Here is a 20,409-nt window from a genome sequence, read left to right as displayed (position 1 = left end):
AATTAATTGATTATTTTGTCAAAATTAGGTTACACTGCCAACTTGACAGTTTTTGGAAGGCTCTTTTAACAAGCTTTTCTTTAGATGAAAAAAGTGGTGGTAGGTGACTATTAATTTTCATGTGTAAAATGTATTGGTTCTTTGAAACAAAAAAAGCATTTTAGAAACATTCGTTTAGCTGAAACCCCTCGGATTTGATATAGAGGGGGCTGGGTCACTTAAGTTAGTGTTTTAGTTGATGCCCTGCTCTTTCAGGAAGGTCTTATCAGTATGACATTTATAGAATGCTCCAGGAGCAGCCTAACACTGTCGGGTGACTAATGCTGCCTGTCACCTGCAAAATGTTCAGAGGACCATTGCCTGAAAGGGTTTGCGATGAAGCCATTGTCCTTCAGTTTATTAACGTCATGTGGGGCACCCTCAGCCCAGGGAACAGGCAGCGCAGAGGAGAGTTGATGCTAGTACACTCTCCATCTCCCTCTCCCTCCTTTTGTCACTTAATTAACTTGTAGTCCTGTGCCACAGTGACAGTGGTGTACAGTAGCTCAATCTATTTGCTAAAGAGCAAATGCTTCACTGAGTGCTACCAAGCCACCTTCAAATGTCTTCTTGACTATGAAATGATCCTACGGCCTTGGCAAGGGTACACTTGCATTTGAGGGCTCCTGGCACTGTGTTCTCTCTAATACTAAGAGTAGAAGAAAGATGACTTGAAATCTATTTCCTTTGGAACTTGTAGTCTACTGACTATGCCCAGAAATAGCCTCACACACTCTAGAATGACTCAATTTTTCTCCATTCAATCTACAGAAAATTTGCCACTATGTCTTTATTCTACAAACTATGTGGACATTCCATTCTTGTAAATAACTTCCCATGCAACACTGTTTGGAAAAGTGGAAAGTGTGTGGGCTTTCAAGGCGCTCTGTTTCCCCAATTCCTAGCTCGGTGGACTCTCTACCTTGGTTCCCTTGTTAACTATGCTCTTTAGACACACCAGGAACTAACATGCCAATGTAATTTTCTGACCTAAAATTCTCCCAGCCCTGTACATACACAGATATACTTGCTCTATCACACACACACACACGCTGAATAATTCAGATAGGAAAATGACATTGTAAGTCTTAAATCAAAGCTCTATTAGCTTCTACTCCTCAGTATATCCAGTTAAATTATCTAGAAATTCTGCTTTTGAAACCCAAGAATAATGTGATGAGTGCATTGCCTACCTTGAGTAATGAATGCTATCGTCCTCCATAGAAGGAATATTGTGATCTGTGGAAGGAACAGAAAATTTGAAATTGGACAGATTTTGATTTGAATTCTTGCTCTACCACTTGAGAGCTACATGACCTTTGGCAGGTTGATTCACTTCTTCAGGATTCAGCTTTGTTATCTGCTAAATAAAGATAAAAATATTTACCTAGAGAATGATAAATAGGGTGGTTATAAAAGTTAAGTGAGACCATCTAACTAAAATGTCTGGTTAATGTTCGTTCCTTCTCCTCCCTTTCCATCATCATTGTACATGCTGTTAAAGGCAGTCAGTACTCCCTATGATATAATTTGAGCACTGCCCATTTTAGAACAAACCTACGTGAGCATTTCTCTAGACAAAATGCAACCTGCAGTGTAGACAAAGCATAGTGTCTGCGTTGCTCATGAGTCATCATCTTAACCCGTTATTTCTGCCCATTAGGAGTCAGAAGAACCCAGGTTACGTACTGAGCACTGTTTTGGTTGAGAAGAGTGATATGATCTAGTCTCATTCTCTCTGGCTTATCCTCATGAATCATTTACAAAATCTATGAATTTAAGCATCCATTTTCTGAGTTAGAATTCTCATTGGACACCAGCATAAAATGAATCAGCAACTAAGGAGCTAAAAAATCAACCTAAAATTCTACTTTAACTAATATAAAATAGTCATATTTTTCAATTAAGTGTTAAAGTTTAGTGCTTCTCTCTTCCTAAACTACTTTATAATGTAAACTTAATTATTAAGATTATAGTGTGGCAATAAATAAGAGGGATTCATGGAGGAATCCTATTTATGAGAGGCAGGGGTTAATGAGACTAAAAAAAGGAAGCATATTAAAAATTTTGACAGCTATGAAGATAATAATTTTAAATACTTAGATCATCTATAATTAAAATCCATATCTAATTTCATAATTTAAATTTTTTTACAATTTCAGCTTTGTATTCTATATTATTGTACTAGATATTGAACATTGCATTTTTAAAAATCACAGTTAAATCTATGAATCTTGAATATAACCAACAGGAAGTGCTTAAGAAAATGGGTGATTTTTTTCTAGGAACAATTTTCTTTAACAAAGCAATGAGTTTCTGAGGGTACAAAAACTGGTTTAACTTCAATTGCTATTCATTTCATGGTGTTTAATTCAAGAGTATCACTGGGGACGTTGGAGCCTCCGTCCCACTTCAGCCTATAATACAGGCCTTTAATAAGGTCAGTTTCTTCCTTTTAGTGATTCACAATTAAATGCATCTATAAGCACGGGACAGCCAGTTATATCAACTCCCTTTGGTTCTGAAAATCATTTCTGCTTCTAATCCAACTGTGAGTCATTTATTCTTGAATTGCAATCACTAAAGATGTGTTAGCTCACTATTATTTTCCAGATTCAATGCCTTAATCAATGTATTTAAGGTAATCAGTTCAGTAAAATGCCATTTATTTGGTATTTACTATATAACCAGACTTGTGATAAGCACAGTGCATATATTAACTTTAAACTTCTTTTAAAAGCCACAGAGGAATGATCACTAATTCTATTTTCATGGGAACTGTGGCTGAGAGGGTAAATAACTTATTTGCTTGAGGATTAACAAAGATTTAAAACCAGGATTTGTCTGATTCCACAATCTCTTTCCACTACTTCTCAAACCTCTTCCTAATACAAAACTGGTGAAATTCAATTTAATAGACAAATCTTAAGTTCCTGCTATTTACCAAATACCATGATAGGTTATGTGAAAGGAGCAAAGATTAATAAGACCTTAAGACCTTGCTTTTGGAAACTGTGAGAATCAACAGTTGTAACCGTGCATTTAGCTGCCAATCTTTGTCCATCCTTTTTCCAAGATCTCCTGCCACCAAATAGGCATCTTCTCCATCTACCCTTCTACTGCACCTTTATTCTGTGATCTTTTATCAAGTATGCATGTAGTTTATGTTATATTTTTCTGTTGCTTTGTGCAAGGTCTTTAATTGTTTCAAGTGTATGGAATAAAACCACTAAGAATAAGTTCCATATCATTTTGGATCCTCCATTCTTAGAATCAAGCCACCTACTTGTAGCTCTGGCCAATAGAACTGTCTGTGATGATGGAAATGCTTTTTATCTGCACTGTTCTATATGGTAACCACTTGCTAAATGTGATTATTGAGTAGCTGAAAATGTGGTTACTGTGACTGGGAAAGTGAACTTAATTTTACTTGACTTTATGTATTTTTTTTTTTTTTTAAAGATTTTTATTTTTTCCTTTTTCTCCCCAAAGCCCCCCGGTACATAGTTGTGTATTCTTCGTTGTGGGTTCTTCTAGTTGTGGCATGTGGGACGCTGCCTCAGCGTGGTCTGATGAGCAGTGCCATGTCCGCGCCCAGGATTCGAACTAACGAAACACTGGGCCGCCTGCAGCGGAGCGCGCGAACTTAACCACTCGGCCACGGGGCCAGCCCCGACTTTATGTATTTTTAATTTAAATACTCATATGTGGTTATTATATTGGACAGTGCAGTAAAAGTGTTATGCAAAAAGTGAGTGATGAAGAAACTATTGAATTACCTAATAAGAGTAGAGAAATTTTGTTAAACCATTCAATTGATAACAAAAAAGATCAATGTATATTAAGCAGGAGGTCTAGATTTCATGTGAAAGCATTTATTCTTTCAATGTTATTAAGTTTAATTGCACATAGAATGTATGTGTTATGAATAGCAAATTCAGTAAATTCTTGGAAACTTCTAAATCTTTAAATATAAAAACTAAGTTCAGTTTCTCTAATGAGCAAAGTGAATATTTTCAACTCTTAGATGGAAAATTTTCTCATAGTAAAGTCTTTTACAAACATTGAGCTAAAAGGCATTTAAATGATGTATGAACTGTATGTCAAAAATCACTAAATTGTGAGTGATTTCATGAGAACCCAAATTGGTAAGTCTGTGAATTTAAAATCCAGTCAGGGTTACTTTTAAAATCATCACAAATTACTCCTTTTCCAATTAACAAGGAGAATTATAATGTCTGGATATTGATCTTACAAGCCATGAAACAATCGTTGACCTCATTAAGCACCCATTAAACACAACTACTAATGGAAGTGAAATAGGAAGAAAAAATTATTTAAAATCAGTAAAAACAATTTTGTATGATTACTTATATTGGGTGTACTGAAAATCTTTTTTGTAGAAAGACAACGTGACCTCTGCTTTCTAAATATGATGGAATTTTTCTTTAATTTACTAGCACTGGCTCACTGAACTGGAAATTTTAGCAATGGTCTTTGCCGCTGCCATTCATGATTACGAGCATACAGGAACCACAAACAACTTTCATATTCAGACAAGGTAAGTTAGATAAAGTGTTAACTTTTCTAAGTTAAAACTTGAAATTTATTTTCCTGCATATTATTTATTTTTAAGAGGATTTAAAAATGTTAATGAAGATATCTAATAAGAATAGCTTTAATGAATTTTAGCAAAATTTCTTAAGCTGCAAACACGTTAATCAACTATTGTTTATCAGGAATCTCATATGTATTTGGTGGCATATTTAGCTATTTAAAGAAGATAAAAATGTGCAAGATAATTTCTCCCTGCCTGAAACTTACACTCTGAACTCAGACATTTACCCACTGAGAAAAATTTTGCGAGATATTGTTTAAGGCATGAGTTTGGTGTCATTATGTGTTTGAAAATAATAAAACGCACTTCTGAAAAAATCTAAAAATCAAAGAAGTCTTATTTCCAGGTTAGCATGAAGCATTAAATTTAAAATAATTGGAATATGAGATTTTTTAATAATGGTGATAATGACAATTATTAGAATTAAAACATCAGAGTGGAGGTATATTGATTTGCTAGGGCTATCTTCACAAAATACCAGACATTAAGTGGTTTAAATAACAGAAGTTTTCTGACAGTTCTGGAGACTAGAAGTCAAAGATCAAAGTGCCAGCAGATTTGGTTTCTCCTGAGGCCTCCCTCCTTGGCTTGCAGACGTCCACCTTCTTGCTGTGTCCTCACACGGCCTTTTCTCTGTATGTGAGCATCCCTGGTGTCTCTTCCTCTTCTTATAAGGACACTGGTCACATTGGATTACAGTCCCACCATTATGACTTCATTAACCTTAATTACCTCTTTAAAGGCCTTATTTACAAATACAACCACATTCTAACATAATGGGGGTTAGGACTTCAACATATGAATTTTTGGGGAACTCTATTCAGTTCCTAACAGGGAAGGTACCCTAAGCTCTTTTTGGTTGCACAGAGATCTCAGTGCTGGGGAGGTAGAATTTGGTCTGACCCATCAGGATCCAACTGACTTTATATGCACAGATTCCTGAAATTTCTATATGTCTTTCACTAGTCAGAGATGCTTAAGATGGAAATGTAAGTTGAGAGACTGATGTCCCTTTGGAACTACTGTAGAAATCTGTGTTTTTGTGGAGGGAAAATTAAGCCTAGTTATTTTTTATTTGTTTTTTTTAATTGATAGATTTTATTTCTTAGAGCAGATTTAAGTTTACAGAAAAATTACACAGAAAGTACAGAGTTCCCATATACTCCCTCCCCACCCCACAGTATCCCCTGTTGTTAATATCTTGCGTCAGTGTGGTACATTTGTTACAGTTAATGAACCAATATTAATACAAAATTATTAACTAAAGTTCATAGCTTACATTAGGATTTACTCTTTGTGTTATACATTGTGTAAGTTTTACAAATGTATAATGCCATGTATCCATTATTATAATATCATACACGATAGTTTCACTGCTCTAAAAGTCCCTGTCTGTCACCTTTACTTTCTTCGCTCCCTCCCTCTTTACCTGTGGTGCCCAGGTAAATGTTAATGTCTCTATAGTTTTACCTTTTCCAAAATGTCATATATTTGAAATAATACAATATGAAGCCTTTTCAGACTGGTTTCTTTCACTTAGTAATATACATTTAAGGTTCCTCTATGTCTTTTCATGGCTTGATAGCTCATTTTTGTTCATTGCTGAACAATATTCCATTTTATGAATGCACCACAGTTTGTTCACTTATTCTATTGAAGGATATCTTGGTTGCTTCCAAGTTTTGACCATTATAAATAAAGCTTCTATAAACATTCACATGCAAGTTTTTGTGTGATCGGCTCATTTGTTTTTAATAGAAATATTTCTAACAACTGATTTTCCAACTATGGGAAATGTGGGGACCATAGAAATATGTTACTAAAGTATTAGATGTTTTAGAGTCTCAAGAGACCATAAAATGACTGAAATTCACATTATGGATCATCTGGTCCAAGCTTCGTAGTCTAAGAATAGAAAATAAAGATCAGAAGAGGTGAAGTAACCTATCTATATGAATATAGTCTGCTCATGGCTGTGGCAGGATTGAGAACCCGAGAAGAGGCACACTCACTCTCAATTCAGTCTAGTTAACGCTGCTTCCATGGCCAGAGACAGATGCACGCTAGTTCCAATCTTTTATACACTGAAATGGAATGGGCTTAGAAATGATGGCCCCGTCATGGAGACAGATGAAGAGTTGAAATTCAAACAATGAAATATTGGGGAAGGCATTCAGTCTATTCCCAGAGTCCCTCAGATTGACAGAGCATGAAGGGGAAAGGAAGACCTTGAAGTCTGGTTGTGTGGCAGGGATGTTATTAACCTACACATTGGCAGAGTATAGGGAGTTGTTTTGTTTTTATTTGTGCTAAACATCAAAGGAAAGGTAGACTGTGTTTATCGAAGGCTCTTCTATATCCAATGAATCCATAATGAATGAGATTTTAATTAGCAACACTTGATTACTGAGCTGGGCCCTGTATAGGATAACAGTTTTCAGAGTTGGAGAAGGGAGCAAGTGATTTGTTACCAATGAATACTTCCTGTTCTTTCTACTTTGAAAAGTGAAGCCAATGGACTGGGCTTCTGCAGCAGCAGTGTCAGATCATCAATTCTAGCTTTCTCCTTTTACCAGTCATTTACAACTGGAGGAAGAGTCTTAATTTACTTATACTTTGGACCACAGAGAAGGAGAATGAGATGGTGGAAAAGAAGGATGAGGGAGAAGAGAAGAAGTAGAAAAAGAAAAAGGAAGAGGAAGAGAAGGAGGAGGGGAAGGAAAAGGAGAGGGAGGAAGAGAAGAAGCAAAATTCATTTTTTTCCCAACTTTATTTTAAGAAACTGTATAAAAATGGGAAAAAAGGTCTAGCATTTTACTTATGTTCTCATAAATTATCTACCAGTCTCAATTATTTAATGGATTAATTCTACAAGAACTTGAAAATTCTGTAAACAAAAAAAGTTGTAATGACCACAAATGCAACAACATAACATGCTTTTTCAGATTCTCACTATGGGCTTCACATTTTTCCAAGGAGAAATAAGGTCTTATGACACTGATATCAATAATTCTATTGTATTTTATATTATTCATTGTTACTTGGATTTAGAGTACTTTTCAAATATGAAAACCAGTTTACTAGACAATGCAAAATGACTGAAAAATAATTTAGAACATAGTATGAGGCTAGATTTGAGTTCAATACAGACATTATACTTCATGTAATACTTGAAAGTGTAAATAAATGGAAATAATTTCTTCTTTGTGAAAAGAAAATGCTGAGCTACATGTTGCCATGGATACTGAATGTTGCTTAGAGTTTTGTTCTTTTCTTAGCAAAGACCATCTCATACATTAAGACCATGCCGTATTCTCAGTATCCTATTGAATTTATGAGACATCATGCATACTTTGCTACAATTAAATCTTGTTCAAAAACACATCTTTGTTTGTTGCTGAAAGGAAGAAGCAGTGATACTTGGAGCCATATCATGTAATAACTCTGGCAAAACTGCCATGTCTAGATTCGAGGTCATATGAAACAATTGATATGTAATTTGCAAATCAGTTTTTCTATGATCTCAGTGAACTTCTGGAGATACTTGGACAAGATCTATTTAATTCTCTCTTAAATAAGGATTTCATGTATGCTTTCCTAGTTCAGTTTTCTGTTTATTTAGCTATGATGATTGGTTTAGGAATTTGTAGGCCGTGGCTGAGATTATTTAAAGAAAATCTATTTTGGAGATATGTGCTATTAGCTAACTACATATGTTATTCCACTTTTATGATAGTGCTAAAGACAAAAGAGGAAGTAATTATTCTACCTATCAGGTCATTTTTCTTATGTTAGGTTAATAATCAAGCTCAGTTTATCTGGCCAAGTATTTGATACATATCTCAAATAGGTTGCTTGCAACAAAAGCCAGATTTCTTTAATTCCTCCTTTTATTTGTCATGTCTATTCTTTAGTAAACATTCAGTGGTAAGGTCAGTGCTAGGTTATACTAGGTCTCTACCTACTGACAAGCCAGAAACAGTAAGTCTTAGTGAGGCAGTTTTAGTTCTGACAGAGTGTATCTACAAAAAAAAGTGAGAGAAGCATGAGTGTTGGGGGAAATGGCAGCAAAGATGCTACAGGTTTCAACTTGGCTTTCCTTTTGCTACATTTGTTATCTGCCTCCAAACTCCCAATTTATATGGGTGAGTCCACCATTTTAATACATTGAACATAGTGGCTCTGCTTCCATTCCACACTTGCAAAATGATCTGGCAACCTAAGAGGGTAGGGGAAGAAGAGGCAAGGACTCCATTATGCAGATCTGAGAATCTTTGGAATATTTCACACTTTATTCTAGATTACCAAATTCAACAACGCAACTTGAAGTAGTTTATTTGATGATCAAATGATATGAAATACAGATAGGTGAGAAATAAAAACCTTCCCTTGATGAATTCATGATTTTAAAATATAATGTCCATTATAAATTGATAATGGAACATACATTCCAAGTTTTGTTTAAAAAAAAAGGTTTTCCCAATTTAATTTAATGATAGAAGACATATAATATTCAAATTGAATCACAATATTACAAAAAGAGAAAAAACTAGAATCATAAATTGACCAAATGATTTTCATTATCACCTCTGCCCTCTACCCCAAGTAATTTTAGTTCAAGGGGCCAGAGGTAGTAATCAACTATCTGGACTGGATACAAAGGGATTGATTCATTCACAGATTGAATGAGAATGTTAGGTAATTTTTTTTCTCTCTTTGGCGTATCTAGATTATCTGATAGGTATCTGGATTGCAAATTGAAAGGAAAGGGCATAAACACATTTAAACTATAAGAATTAAAAGGAAACTAAGCACCACTACCAAGTGGGATGTATCCCCAGCCTCAACATTCAAAAATCAGTTAAGGTAATCCAACATGTCAACAGGCTAAAGAAGAAAAATCACATGATCATATCAAGCTGCAGAAAAAGCATTTGACAAAATCCAACATGCATTCGTGATAAAAATTACTCAGTAAATTAGGAATAAAGGGGAACTGCCTCTACCTGGAAAAGGTTGAGGATCTTTCAACAATATCTGCAAAAACCTACAGCTAACATCATACTCAATAGGGAGAAACTTGAAGCTTCCTGCTAAGATCAGGCATAAGGAAAGGATGTCCCCTCTCACTACTGCTTTTCAACATCATACTAGAAGTCCTAACTAATGCAATAAGACAAGAAAAATAAACAAAAGGTATACAGATTGGGATGAAAGACATAAAACTGTCTTTGTTTGCAGATGACATGACAGCAAGTTTGCAGAATACAAGGTTAATATACAAATGCCAGTCACTTTCCTATATACAAACAATGAACAAGTGGAATTTGAAATTAAAATCACAATATCATGGGGCCAGCCTGGTGGCACAGCAGTTAAGTTCTCATGTTCCACTTTGACGGCCTGGAATTTCTTCGTTTAAATCCCGGGTACAGACCTATGCACCACTTGTCATGCCATGCTGTGACAGGGGTCCCACATAAAATGGAGGAAGATGGGCATGGATGTTAGCTCAGGGACAGTCTTCCTTAGCAAAAAAAGGAGGATTGGCAGCAGATGTTAGCTCAGGGCTAATCTTCCTCAAAAAAACCCCAAACAAACAACAAGAACAACAACAAAAAATCACAATATCATTTACATTAGCATCAAAAATATTGAAATACTTAGGTATAAATCTAACAGAATATGTATAAGATGTATTTGAGGAAAACTACAAGACTCTGATAAACGAATTCAGAGAACAACTAAATAAATGGAGAGATATTCCATGTTCATGGATAAGAGGACTTGATATTGTCAAGATGTCAGTTCTTCTCAACTTGATCTGTAGATTCAATGCAGTCCCAATAAAACTCCCAGAAAGTTAATTTGTGGATACTGATAAACAGATTTAAAGTTTATATGGAGAAGCAAAAGACCCAGAACAGCCAACTCAATATGGAAGGTGAATGAATTTGGAGAATTGACACTATCCAACTGCAAGACTTGCTATCAAGTTACAGTAATCAAGCCAATGTGGTATTGGCAAAAGAGTAGAGAAATAGGCCAAGGGAATAGAACAGAGAGCCCAGAAACACACTTACATAAATAGGGTCAACTCATTTGACAAAGGAGCAAAGGCAACACAATGGAGCAACGATAATCTTTTCAACAAATGGTGCTGGAACAATTGGGCATCCACATGCCAAAAAGTGAATCTAGATGCAGACCTTAAACTCTTCACAAAAATTAACTGAAATTGATAATAGACCTAAATGTAAAGTGCAAAACTATAGAACTCCTAGAAGATAACATAGCTAGAATATCTTGGGTATTGCAGTGACTTTTTAGGTACAACACCAGGCACAATTCATGAAAGGAATAATTGGTAAACAGAACTTCATTAAAATTAAAAATTTATGCTTTGTGAAAGGCAATATCAAAAGAATTAGAAGACTAGTTACAGAGTGGGAGAAAATATTTGCAAAAGATACATATGAAAAATACTTGTGCAAAATATACAAAGAACTTTTAAAACTCAACAATAAGAAAACAAACAACCTGAGTAAAAAATGGAACTTAACAGATGCCTCACCAAGAAGCTATACACGTGGCAAATTAGCATATGAAAAGATGCTCAACATTATATTTCATCAGGCAAATGCAAATTAAATAAAGAAATATCACTCACATCTATTAGAACGGCCACTAAAAACTGGAACACTGACAACACCAAATGCTACTGAGGATATGGAACAACAGGAACTCTCATGCATTGCTGGTGGGAATGCAAAATATTATAGCTACTTTGGGAGACAGTTGGGTAGTTCCTTATAAAACTAAACATACTCTTACCATATGATCCAGCAATCACACTCCTTGGTATTTACCCAAAGAAGTTGAAAACTTATGTCCACCCAAAAAGCTGCACATGGATGTTTACAGCAGCTTTATTTACAATTGCCAAAACTTAGAAGCAACCAAGATGTCATTCAGTGGTGAATGGATAAATAAACTGTGATACATCCAGACAATGGAATATTATTCAGAGCTCAAAAGAATCGAGCTATCAAGCCATAAAAAGACATGGAAGAACCTTGTATGCATATTACTAAGTGTAAGAAGCCAGTCTGAAAAGGCTACATACTATACGATTCCAACTATATGACATTCTAGAAAAGGCAAAACTATGGAGATAATAAAAAGATCATTGGTTACCAGGGATTAACGGAGTGGGAGGGAAGAATTGGCAGAACACAGAGGATTTCTAGGGTAGCAAAAATACTCTGTATGATACTATAATGGTAGATACATATCATTATACATTTGCCTAAACCCATAGAATGTATACCATCAAGAATGAACCCTAATGTAAGCCACGAACTCTGGGCAATAATGATGTTCAATGTAGATCCATCAATTGTAACAAATGTACCACTGTGGTGGGCATGTTGATAATGGGGGAGGCTATGCATGTGTGGGGCCAAGGGGGTATATGGCAAATCTCTGTAACTGTTGCTCAATTTTGCTGTGAACCTAAAACTGCTCTAAAAATAAAGTCTATCTTTTAAAAATGATCATACAGTAAAAAGAAGGAAACTAAGTACTTCCATAAGTTTAGGTGTTCACTTATAGTACTTTTACTGAGGAGATGTCTTGTGACTTGAATATTTTTATTAGACACTCATATAGTCTAAAGAAATCCTCTACTGGACATTTTGTTTTTAATTCTTAGGTCAGATGTTGCCATTTTGTATAACGATCGCTCTGTCCTTGAGAATCACCATGTGAGTGCGGCTTATCGACTTATGCAAGAAGAAGAAATGAATGTCTTGATAAATTTATCCAAAGATGACTGGAGGTGAGTTCAGAGGAAACCTAGAGGAAATTTTAATCTCAGGGAAAACTTAAATTATATGATTTAAAGTTAAGAAAACAGACGAAAGTCAATCCCTTGCTCACACTACAGACTCAGTTCCCCTTGACTGGATGACTCTGAGAAGGATTAGTACCTAGACTTTGTTCAGGGGCCAGGCTCTGTTAGATAGAGTGGAACTATCTCCAGGCCAATTCAACATGTTTATGCACCATAGCCAATCCATAAGAACACACACCACACAACAATTACCTTGAGAAACATACTTACATACTCTCTGGAATGGAGCTTTGCTCAAATGTACCAATATGTGCTCCCACAGAAGTTCAAAATTTTAGTGTCATACTGATTCCATCATAAATAACTTTTCTATATGTGGAGTTAAGCTTTTCTAATAAACAAAGAATTCACTATTTGGGGAAAAAACATTACAAATATAATATACTAAAATGACCCAGGTACAGAGGGAAATCTTACATGTTTCTCCAATGTGTCTGTCTGCTTAAAAAAAATTACATGGAATGGTGATGCATGTTGCCATATAGGGAAAAATAACAAGATGCACCCCCACCACTCAGCATGACCTTTCCTCTAATTCTTGATGCTTCGATGGTCATCGTCATCCCCTTCATTTGATTATAGGGTTACCAGATTTAGCAAATAAAAATACAAGATGTCCAGTTAAACATGAATTTCAGATAAATATAGAAATATTTTAGTGTAAGTATGTTCTTGTTAAAAGTCAGTTAATGGGCTGAAAATATTTCCATTCAAAGGCAAAGATCAAAGTTTGTTTTTTTTTTTTTAAATCAAGGTAAAAAGAAATGTTCAAAGAAAAGAAGCAACTTGGGATCAAGAATGGCCTTAAAACAAATAAAAATAAAAAGTTAATTTAGAGTTTAAAACAAGCCCTCATTTCTTGTGGTTTTTCAAGCTTCCTAGTTTTTCAAGGCCACTGTGCAACTGTGAAACAATATGGGCTCACTTTTCACCACTGTAGGAAAAGCTCTCGGGTGGGAGAAAGGAGGCGCTTGTTTTGGGAACCTGGTTCAGGCCTTTCATTTTATTCTGCAGGAGATAATAGCCCAAGAGAGTTTCCAGCCTAGGAAGGCCAGAATCTAAATGTAAAGGGATTTAAAATTGATCGCCGTGGGTCTATGTGGAGAAGAGCAGGGCAAAGGTAGAGGCAGGGGCACGCGTCTGGAGGGACCTCCTCAGGTCCCAGAGACTGAGTGATTGATTACATCTAGAGTATTAATTTATTTCTTCATCAGTGATTCTCATCCCCAGAGGTAACATTTATAACAATAATTTTTATTGTTATTCCTTTTAATTAACCTTTTCTCAAAGTTGATTCCACTGCTATTTCAGTGTGATTTTTTTCCCATTACACTTTGTTCTTTAAAATCTTTAATATTTCATTCTAATAATTTGTTCCTGTAATGTTTTGTAAGTTTCTATACCGTAACTTCTGAGAGTTATCCTAATTGAATGTTTTTATAGAGTTGTTTTAGCAAACACTATAATATTATGTAGACTGTAGGATTTAATAGATCGAACACTGTTTTCAAAAAGCTGCAAAAGATCTATTTGCTAGTATAAACTTGATGATGTTTTACCAAGAATTAAAATACAGATAGTTTTTTCAAAGAATTCTAGGTTTTCTGTTTGCATATCTGTTTATTTCTTAAAGTACCTTATTAGCCATAAATGCAATAATTAAAATGTTTTGGCAAGAGAAATTCATGAATAAAGTAACATTCCCTTTGTGCACTATTTTGCCTAGTTTATTGATATATTATTAGTTGATTATAGATAATATCTAGCATTTACTGATCACTTATCTGCAAAGCACAATGTGTTTATTAAATTTTATAGATTTCATAGAACTTTTGAGACCAAATATTTTGGATCAGTTGCTATTGTAATATGTGTCTCTCTATGTCAGAGAAAAATTGTAATTGAGAACAATTTTATTAATTCTCTTTAATAGCTTCCATTTCCTTAATATTTGGCTAAAAGTATTCTAAGCAAGCTATCCAATATCATGAACAATAATCAGCATATTGATTTCTCACAGCCCCCATCTAAAAATCCAATTTTCAGCACTCATAAATTTCAGCAAGAACCTCCGATATGTGGTTGTTTTAAAAACAAATCATTTGATCAGGCCATCTTTAGGTAAAATATCTTTGACACAAGGTCATAATTCAAGTTTACCACACACTTTTAATTTAGCTTACTCTACTGGCCACGCCACAGAATGAAAATAGAATGATTTCTAGTGTTAAGTGACTTTTTTACCTACCTGTACTGAGCAAGCAATGAATTGTAGAGTGTGCAAGCCTTTGCCAGGGTGACTTATCTCCTGCCTAGTGTGAGAATGAGTTATTCATGCACAGGCTCTATGATGTGGTCACCAGATTTACAGCATCTTGGTTAACAGTTCAATAGTATGAATGGCTCTGTCTATGACATGTAGGATCAGGGTCCCAAAAGCTTAAACAGAGAATCCCCACTCACTCTAATGTCTTGGGTTTGCTGGGGCTCCTGAGATGGAAGCTTGGCACAGTGGAGTGGTCTGCGTGTCAGCTTTGGGAGTGAGAAGGCTTGGGGTTGGATCTTGTCTCTGCTGTGAACTAGCCATGTGACTGGACAAACAACTCAAGCTCCTCTAGCGGCAAATGATCATGCTGTCTCATATAAAAGCACCTAGAACACTGCCTGGCTGAAAACACACTGAAGCAACAAGTGCTTTTATTAGCAGCAAATTCTGCATTTGGAATAGTTTTTCTTTAAAATTGGCTAGGATCCTTTCAGATAAAAAAACCCCAATATTTAGGAATTATGATTGAGGGTGGGTTGTGGGTATGGCGGGGAAAGCATCCCGTTCTGTAAGGGGAGATGGTAAATGGCATCATTCACAGATCACTCTCCTGGCAACTTCCTAAAGCCCAAAGAGTTAAAGGGTGAAATAATGTCAAACTTCTGGGAGCTCTTTTACATTTAAAAAGTAACGCCTTTTGTACTCATATCCATTTAGAAAAAGAAAAGGTGATGAGAGGTATTTAGAGAAATGTACCGCTTGAGAACAATAAAGGGCCGAATGAACCTTTCTCCTTTTAATGACTCCACAGGGATCTTCGGAACCTAGTGATTGAAATGGTTTTGTCAACAGACATGTCGGGGCACTTCCAGCAAATTAAAAATATAAGAAACAGTTTGCAGCAGCCTGAAGGGTAGGTTATTTTCGTTTGTCGTGTTAAAGTTCCGTGGACTTAGACTCCGAAAAGGCTGTAATTGGTTACTTTGTTCTGATAATTTGAGCATGTCCTTGGTTTGGCAGGATTGACAGAGCCAAAACCATGTCCCTGATTCTCCATGCAGCAGACATCAGCCACCCAGCCAAGTCCTGGCAGCTGCACTACCGGTGGACCATGGCCCTGATGGAGGAGTTTTTCCTACAGGTGCTTCTTTTGACCCTTTGTGCAAATGTTTTTGGAAACAGTGACTGTGCATATTGACATACACCTTTTCTGTACAGAATCCAGGGCTTGTGACTTACCGTTATCAACTGGTCACAACAAATTCTTGGGACTTTAGGCAGAACTTATTAATCTTTCAGGTAAATGGATTAAATGATCCTACGTAGTATAAGACATGTTTTAGAGAGAGTCAAGTCTCAGATCTCAGATGCCGCTCTCCAGAAAGAGAGAAACAAATTAGAATTATCTGCTGCTAAGAGGCAAAATGCTAGAGCAGAGACAGCAGATAGCTTTCATTATAAAAAGGGGAAGGGGAGGATAAACAACACTTCTGCATACATCTTGTCGGTTAGAATTTAGTCATCTATCAATAGTTGCAAAGGAGGCTGAGAAATATAGTTTTTAGCTGGGTGGACACTTACCTAACTAACAATCTGTTATTATGTGAAAAAGTGAGTCTGGATATGGGGAATGGCCATGGTCTCTACCACAAGTATACATTTTTTTCTCTATAGTGTCCCTGCTCTGTTTCTGTTTCCACCTGAGTTACTACAATGCAGTTGTAATGCTAACCACCCAGAGTTAGCATCAGATCCCACAGTTCAAGGGCTCAATCTTCCACAAGACTGGCTTCACTTCAGATACCAGCCCCAAGTAGGGCTCCAGGATACCAGCACTTCTGATCATTGGTTACAAATTCAGGGGTTCCCCTGACCCTCCTCATGTTTGATAATTTGCTAGAATGACTCAAAGAACTCAAAAGAGCACTGTACTTACAATTATAGTTTTATTTTAAAGAATGCAACTCAGGAACAGCCAAATGAAGAAGTGCATAGGACAAGATCTGGAAGGGTCTCATACATGGAGCTTCCATGCTCTCTCCCCATAGATTCAGGATGTGTCACCTTCCTGGCACATCAATGTGTTTGCCAACCAGGAAGTGCCACTGAGCTCTGGTGTCCAGAGTTTTTATGAGAGTTTCATTACATAAGCATGACTGATTAAATCATTGGCCATGGGACTGAACTCAATCTCCATCACCCCTCCCCTCCCAGGAGATCAGGCTAGCCCAAAGTTACAACCCTCTAATCATATGGTTGGTCTTTCTGGTGACCAGCTACCATCTTGAAGCTATGTAGGGAGGTCTGCCATGAGTCACATAGTTAGTGTGACAAAGAGTCTCCTTATCACTCAGATAAATTCCATGGGTTTTTGATGCTCTATGCCAGGAACCAAGGACAAAGATCAGATGTATTCTTTATTATACCACAGTCTCTCTTAGAGAAGCTCTTCTTTTATTTCTGTATTTTCAGATTATTTGATTTCTCTGTATTCTTTATTTTTAAGGTTTCATTATTGATTTTATACCCGTTCTGAAGATATAAAGACCAACTATGTTAGTATATTTGGATGACTCTTGTTTCTGTCTCCCATTGTCAATGGATATTGATGTATAGTTTCACTTCGAAATTTCATTTCATAGACCCAGAGGAAGTTACTGAGTAGCATCTTCCAAATTCAACTATTTTCATATTTAAAATAGTTTTAAAAAAATGTTTTAATACTTTTTGTGCTAAAAAAAAAAGACCAAATGTTAAAATCTATCCAATTTTAAAGACCAACTGCATGCTATGGCCTATTAAAAATTATAATTTTATATAGTCAACCAATCACTAACCAAAAAATGGTAAATCTAAAGAGACCTTCAAGATCTTTAAGAACAACCCCTCATATTAGAGATAAATAACAGAAGCATGAAGACATAAAATGACTTTTCTCAGTTTAAGAAGAAATTTTAAAATATTTTAAATTGAGTGATCATGAAAACACAGCATAAGAAGATTTGTGGGCTACAGCTAAAGCAATGCTTAAATGAAATTTTATAGCTTTAAATGCTTATATTAGAAAAGAACAAAGGTATAAATCAGTTATCTATATTTCCACCTTATAAACTAGAAGTTAAGAAAATTAAATAAAAATAAGTTTACAGAAGGAGGTAATAAATATAAAAGCATAAATTAGTGGAATAAAATAAAGATAAGCAATAATAAAAATTAATGAAGACAACAGTTGGTTTTCTGAAAAAATAATAAAATTACTGGCAGGATCAAAAAGAGAAAAATCTCCATGAATTATAAATGAAAGAGGAGATATCACTATAGATCTTTTAGAGCAAAAGGATAAGGAATATTATGCATAATTTAGGCCAATAAATTTGATAATTTAGATGAAATTACCAAATTCTTTGAAAGACATAAATTATCAGAACAGACCCAAGAAAAAAAATTGTAATCTGAATATCCATATACCTGTTTTTAAACATTGAATTTGTAGTTTAAACTCTTCTCATAAAGAAACTCCAGGCTTAGATGGCTTCAATTCTTAATTCTCCCTTCAATTCTCAGTTCAACTGAGAGAGGGTAAATTCTCCCAAACTTTTCAGGAAGAAATCAAGCCAGTCTTACACAAATTATTTCAAGACATAGAAGAAGAAGGAAAATTGTCAGTATAACCCCTGACAAAACCTGACAGACTTTGCAAGTAAAGAAAATTACACATCCATATCTGTCATGAACCTAGATGGAAAATTCCTTAAAATACTGGCAAGTCCAACCCAGCAACATAGCAAAAGAGTACATATCATGACCTGAGTTGGTTTAATATTCAAAAATAATTTAAGATAATTTACCATATTAAGAGAAAAAAAGGAGAAAGATCCTCATTAGCATCTCAATAGATGCAAAAAAACATTTGACAGAATTCAAAAGACATTAATTTAAAAAACTCAGCCAACTACGAATAGAAGACCTCTCTCAACCTGGTAAAGGTGTGTAGAGTTAACAACACTTCATGGTAAAATATGGAACACTTTCATGCTGAGATTAGGATATTACTCTGACTACTTCTATTCGACATTGCATTTGATGTTCTGGCCAGTACAATAAGGTAATGAAAAAATAAAGAACAGATTGGATAAAGATAAATAAAACTGTCTTCATTTGCAAAAACATGAGCATCTACATAGAAAATCTTAAAGGAAAGAATCTGTAAAAAGCTACTAGAACTGATAATGAGTTCATCAGGATTGTAGGATCAATTGTATTTCTGTATGCCAGCAGCAAACAATTTAAAATGACATTTTAAAAACAATATTATTTATAATAGCATAAAATAATATAATATTTGGGAATATATGAATTAAATGCATGTGAAACTTTGATACTGAAAACCACAGAATACTGTTGAGAAAAATTTTAAAGACCTATATAAATGGAGAGTTATAATATGTTAGTAGATTGAAAGATTCAATATTGCTAGGTGGTCAGTTCTTCCAAAACTGGTTAATATACTTAATCTTATCAAAAATTGTAATAGGGTTCTTTGTAGAAGTTTAAAGAAAAGTTGATCCTGAAATCTACATAGAAATGTAAGAATCTAAAATAGCCAAAGCAATTTTGAAAAAGACTAAGAAAGTTGGAGGACTTGTACTTCCTTATTACACAACTTGGGACAAAGCTACAGTAATCAAGTCAATATGTATTGACACAGGGCAAGGCAAATAGATCAATAAAATAGAATAGTGATCCTAGAAAAAGTCCCATACCTAGATGGCCATTTGATTTTCTACAAAAGCACCAAAACAGCTAATTGGGGAAAGGAAAGTCCACAAATGGCAATGGAACAACACTTATTAAATGTATGAAAAAGAACCTTGTTCACTACCTGTAACATATATAAAAATTAATTCAGGGTTGACCACAGGCTTAACACAAAACCTAAAACTATAAGTTTCTAGAGAAAAACCCAGGAGAATATCACTCTAATCTTGGGGGCAGGCAAATATTTCTTAAAGAAGACACATAAAGTATTACCTATAAAAGAAAAAACTGGTAAAGTGGACAAAAGCAAAATTCAAAACTTCGACTCTCCCAAAGATACCATTAAGAAAAGGCAAGCCATAGACTGACAGAAAATATTTATGCTACAAATATCCGTCCAAGGGCTTTTTCCCAGATTGCATAAAGAGCTCCGGCAAGTCACTAATAAAAAGAAAATCAGCCCAATTTGATCAGATACCTCATAAAAGAAAATACACAAGTGGGTAATAAGTACATACAATTATGCTCATTATCATTACTTATCAAAGAATTGCAAATTAAAAACACAATGAGATACCACTATATCCACACCAGAAGGGCTAAAATTGAAAGGACTGATAATTTAAGTGTCAGTGAGGATGTGAAGCAACTGGAAGTATCAGGCATTGCTGGTGGGAGTATAAGTCATTACAACTCATCTGGAAAACTACTGGTTAGTATCAACTAAAGTTAAACTTAATCTCCCCTATGACCCAGCATGTTCTATGGGTATAAGTATATATTCCCGGTAAATTAGTGCTATGTCCATCAAAT

General features: G+C 35.2%; 1 protein-coding gene across 3 annotated transcripts in view; it reads left to right on the top strand.

Annotated features, from left to right (window-relative positions):
* Window positions 1–20,409, top strand: part of PDE1A (phosphodiesterase 1A) — a 252,201-nt gene that overhangs the window by 183,051 nt on the left and 48,741 nt on the right. For all 3 annotated transcript variants that reach the window (XM_046659818.1, XM_046659817.1, XM_046659819.1), the window contains exons 7-10: window positions 4,500–4,600; window positions 12,372–12,497; window positions 15,650–15,751; window positions 15,859–15,979. In XM_046659818.1, the coding sequence (XP_046515774.1) occupies window positions 4,500–4,600; window positions 12,372–12,497; window positions 15,650–15,751; window positions 15,859–15,979 (450 nt within the window). The remainder of the gene's footprint in view (window positions 1–4,499; window positions 4,601–12,371; window positions 12,498–15,649; window positions 15,752–15,858; window positions 15,980–20,409) is intronic.

This window comes from Equus quagga, chromosome 4 (assembly GCF_021613505.1).
Source record: "Equus quagga isolate Etosha38 chromosome 4, UCLA_HA_Equagga_1.0, whole genome shotgun sequence".
Lineage (NCBI taxonomy): Eukaryota > Metazoa > Chordata > Mammalia > Perissodactyla > Equidae > Equus > Equus quagga.
The sequence above is the reverse complement of the archived record's forward strand: the minus strand, read 5'-3'. Positions and strand labels throughout refer to the sequence as shown.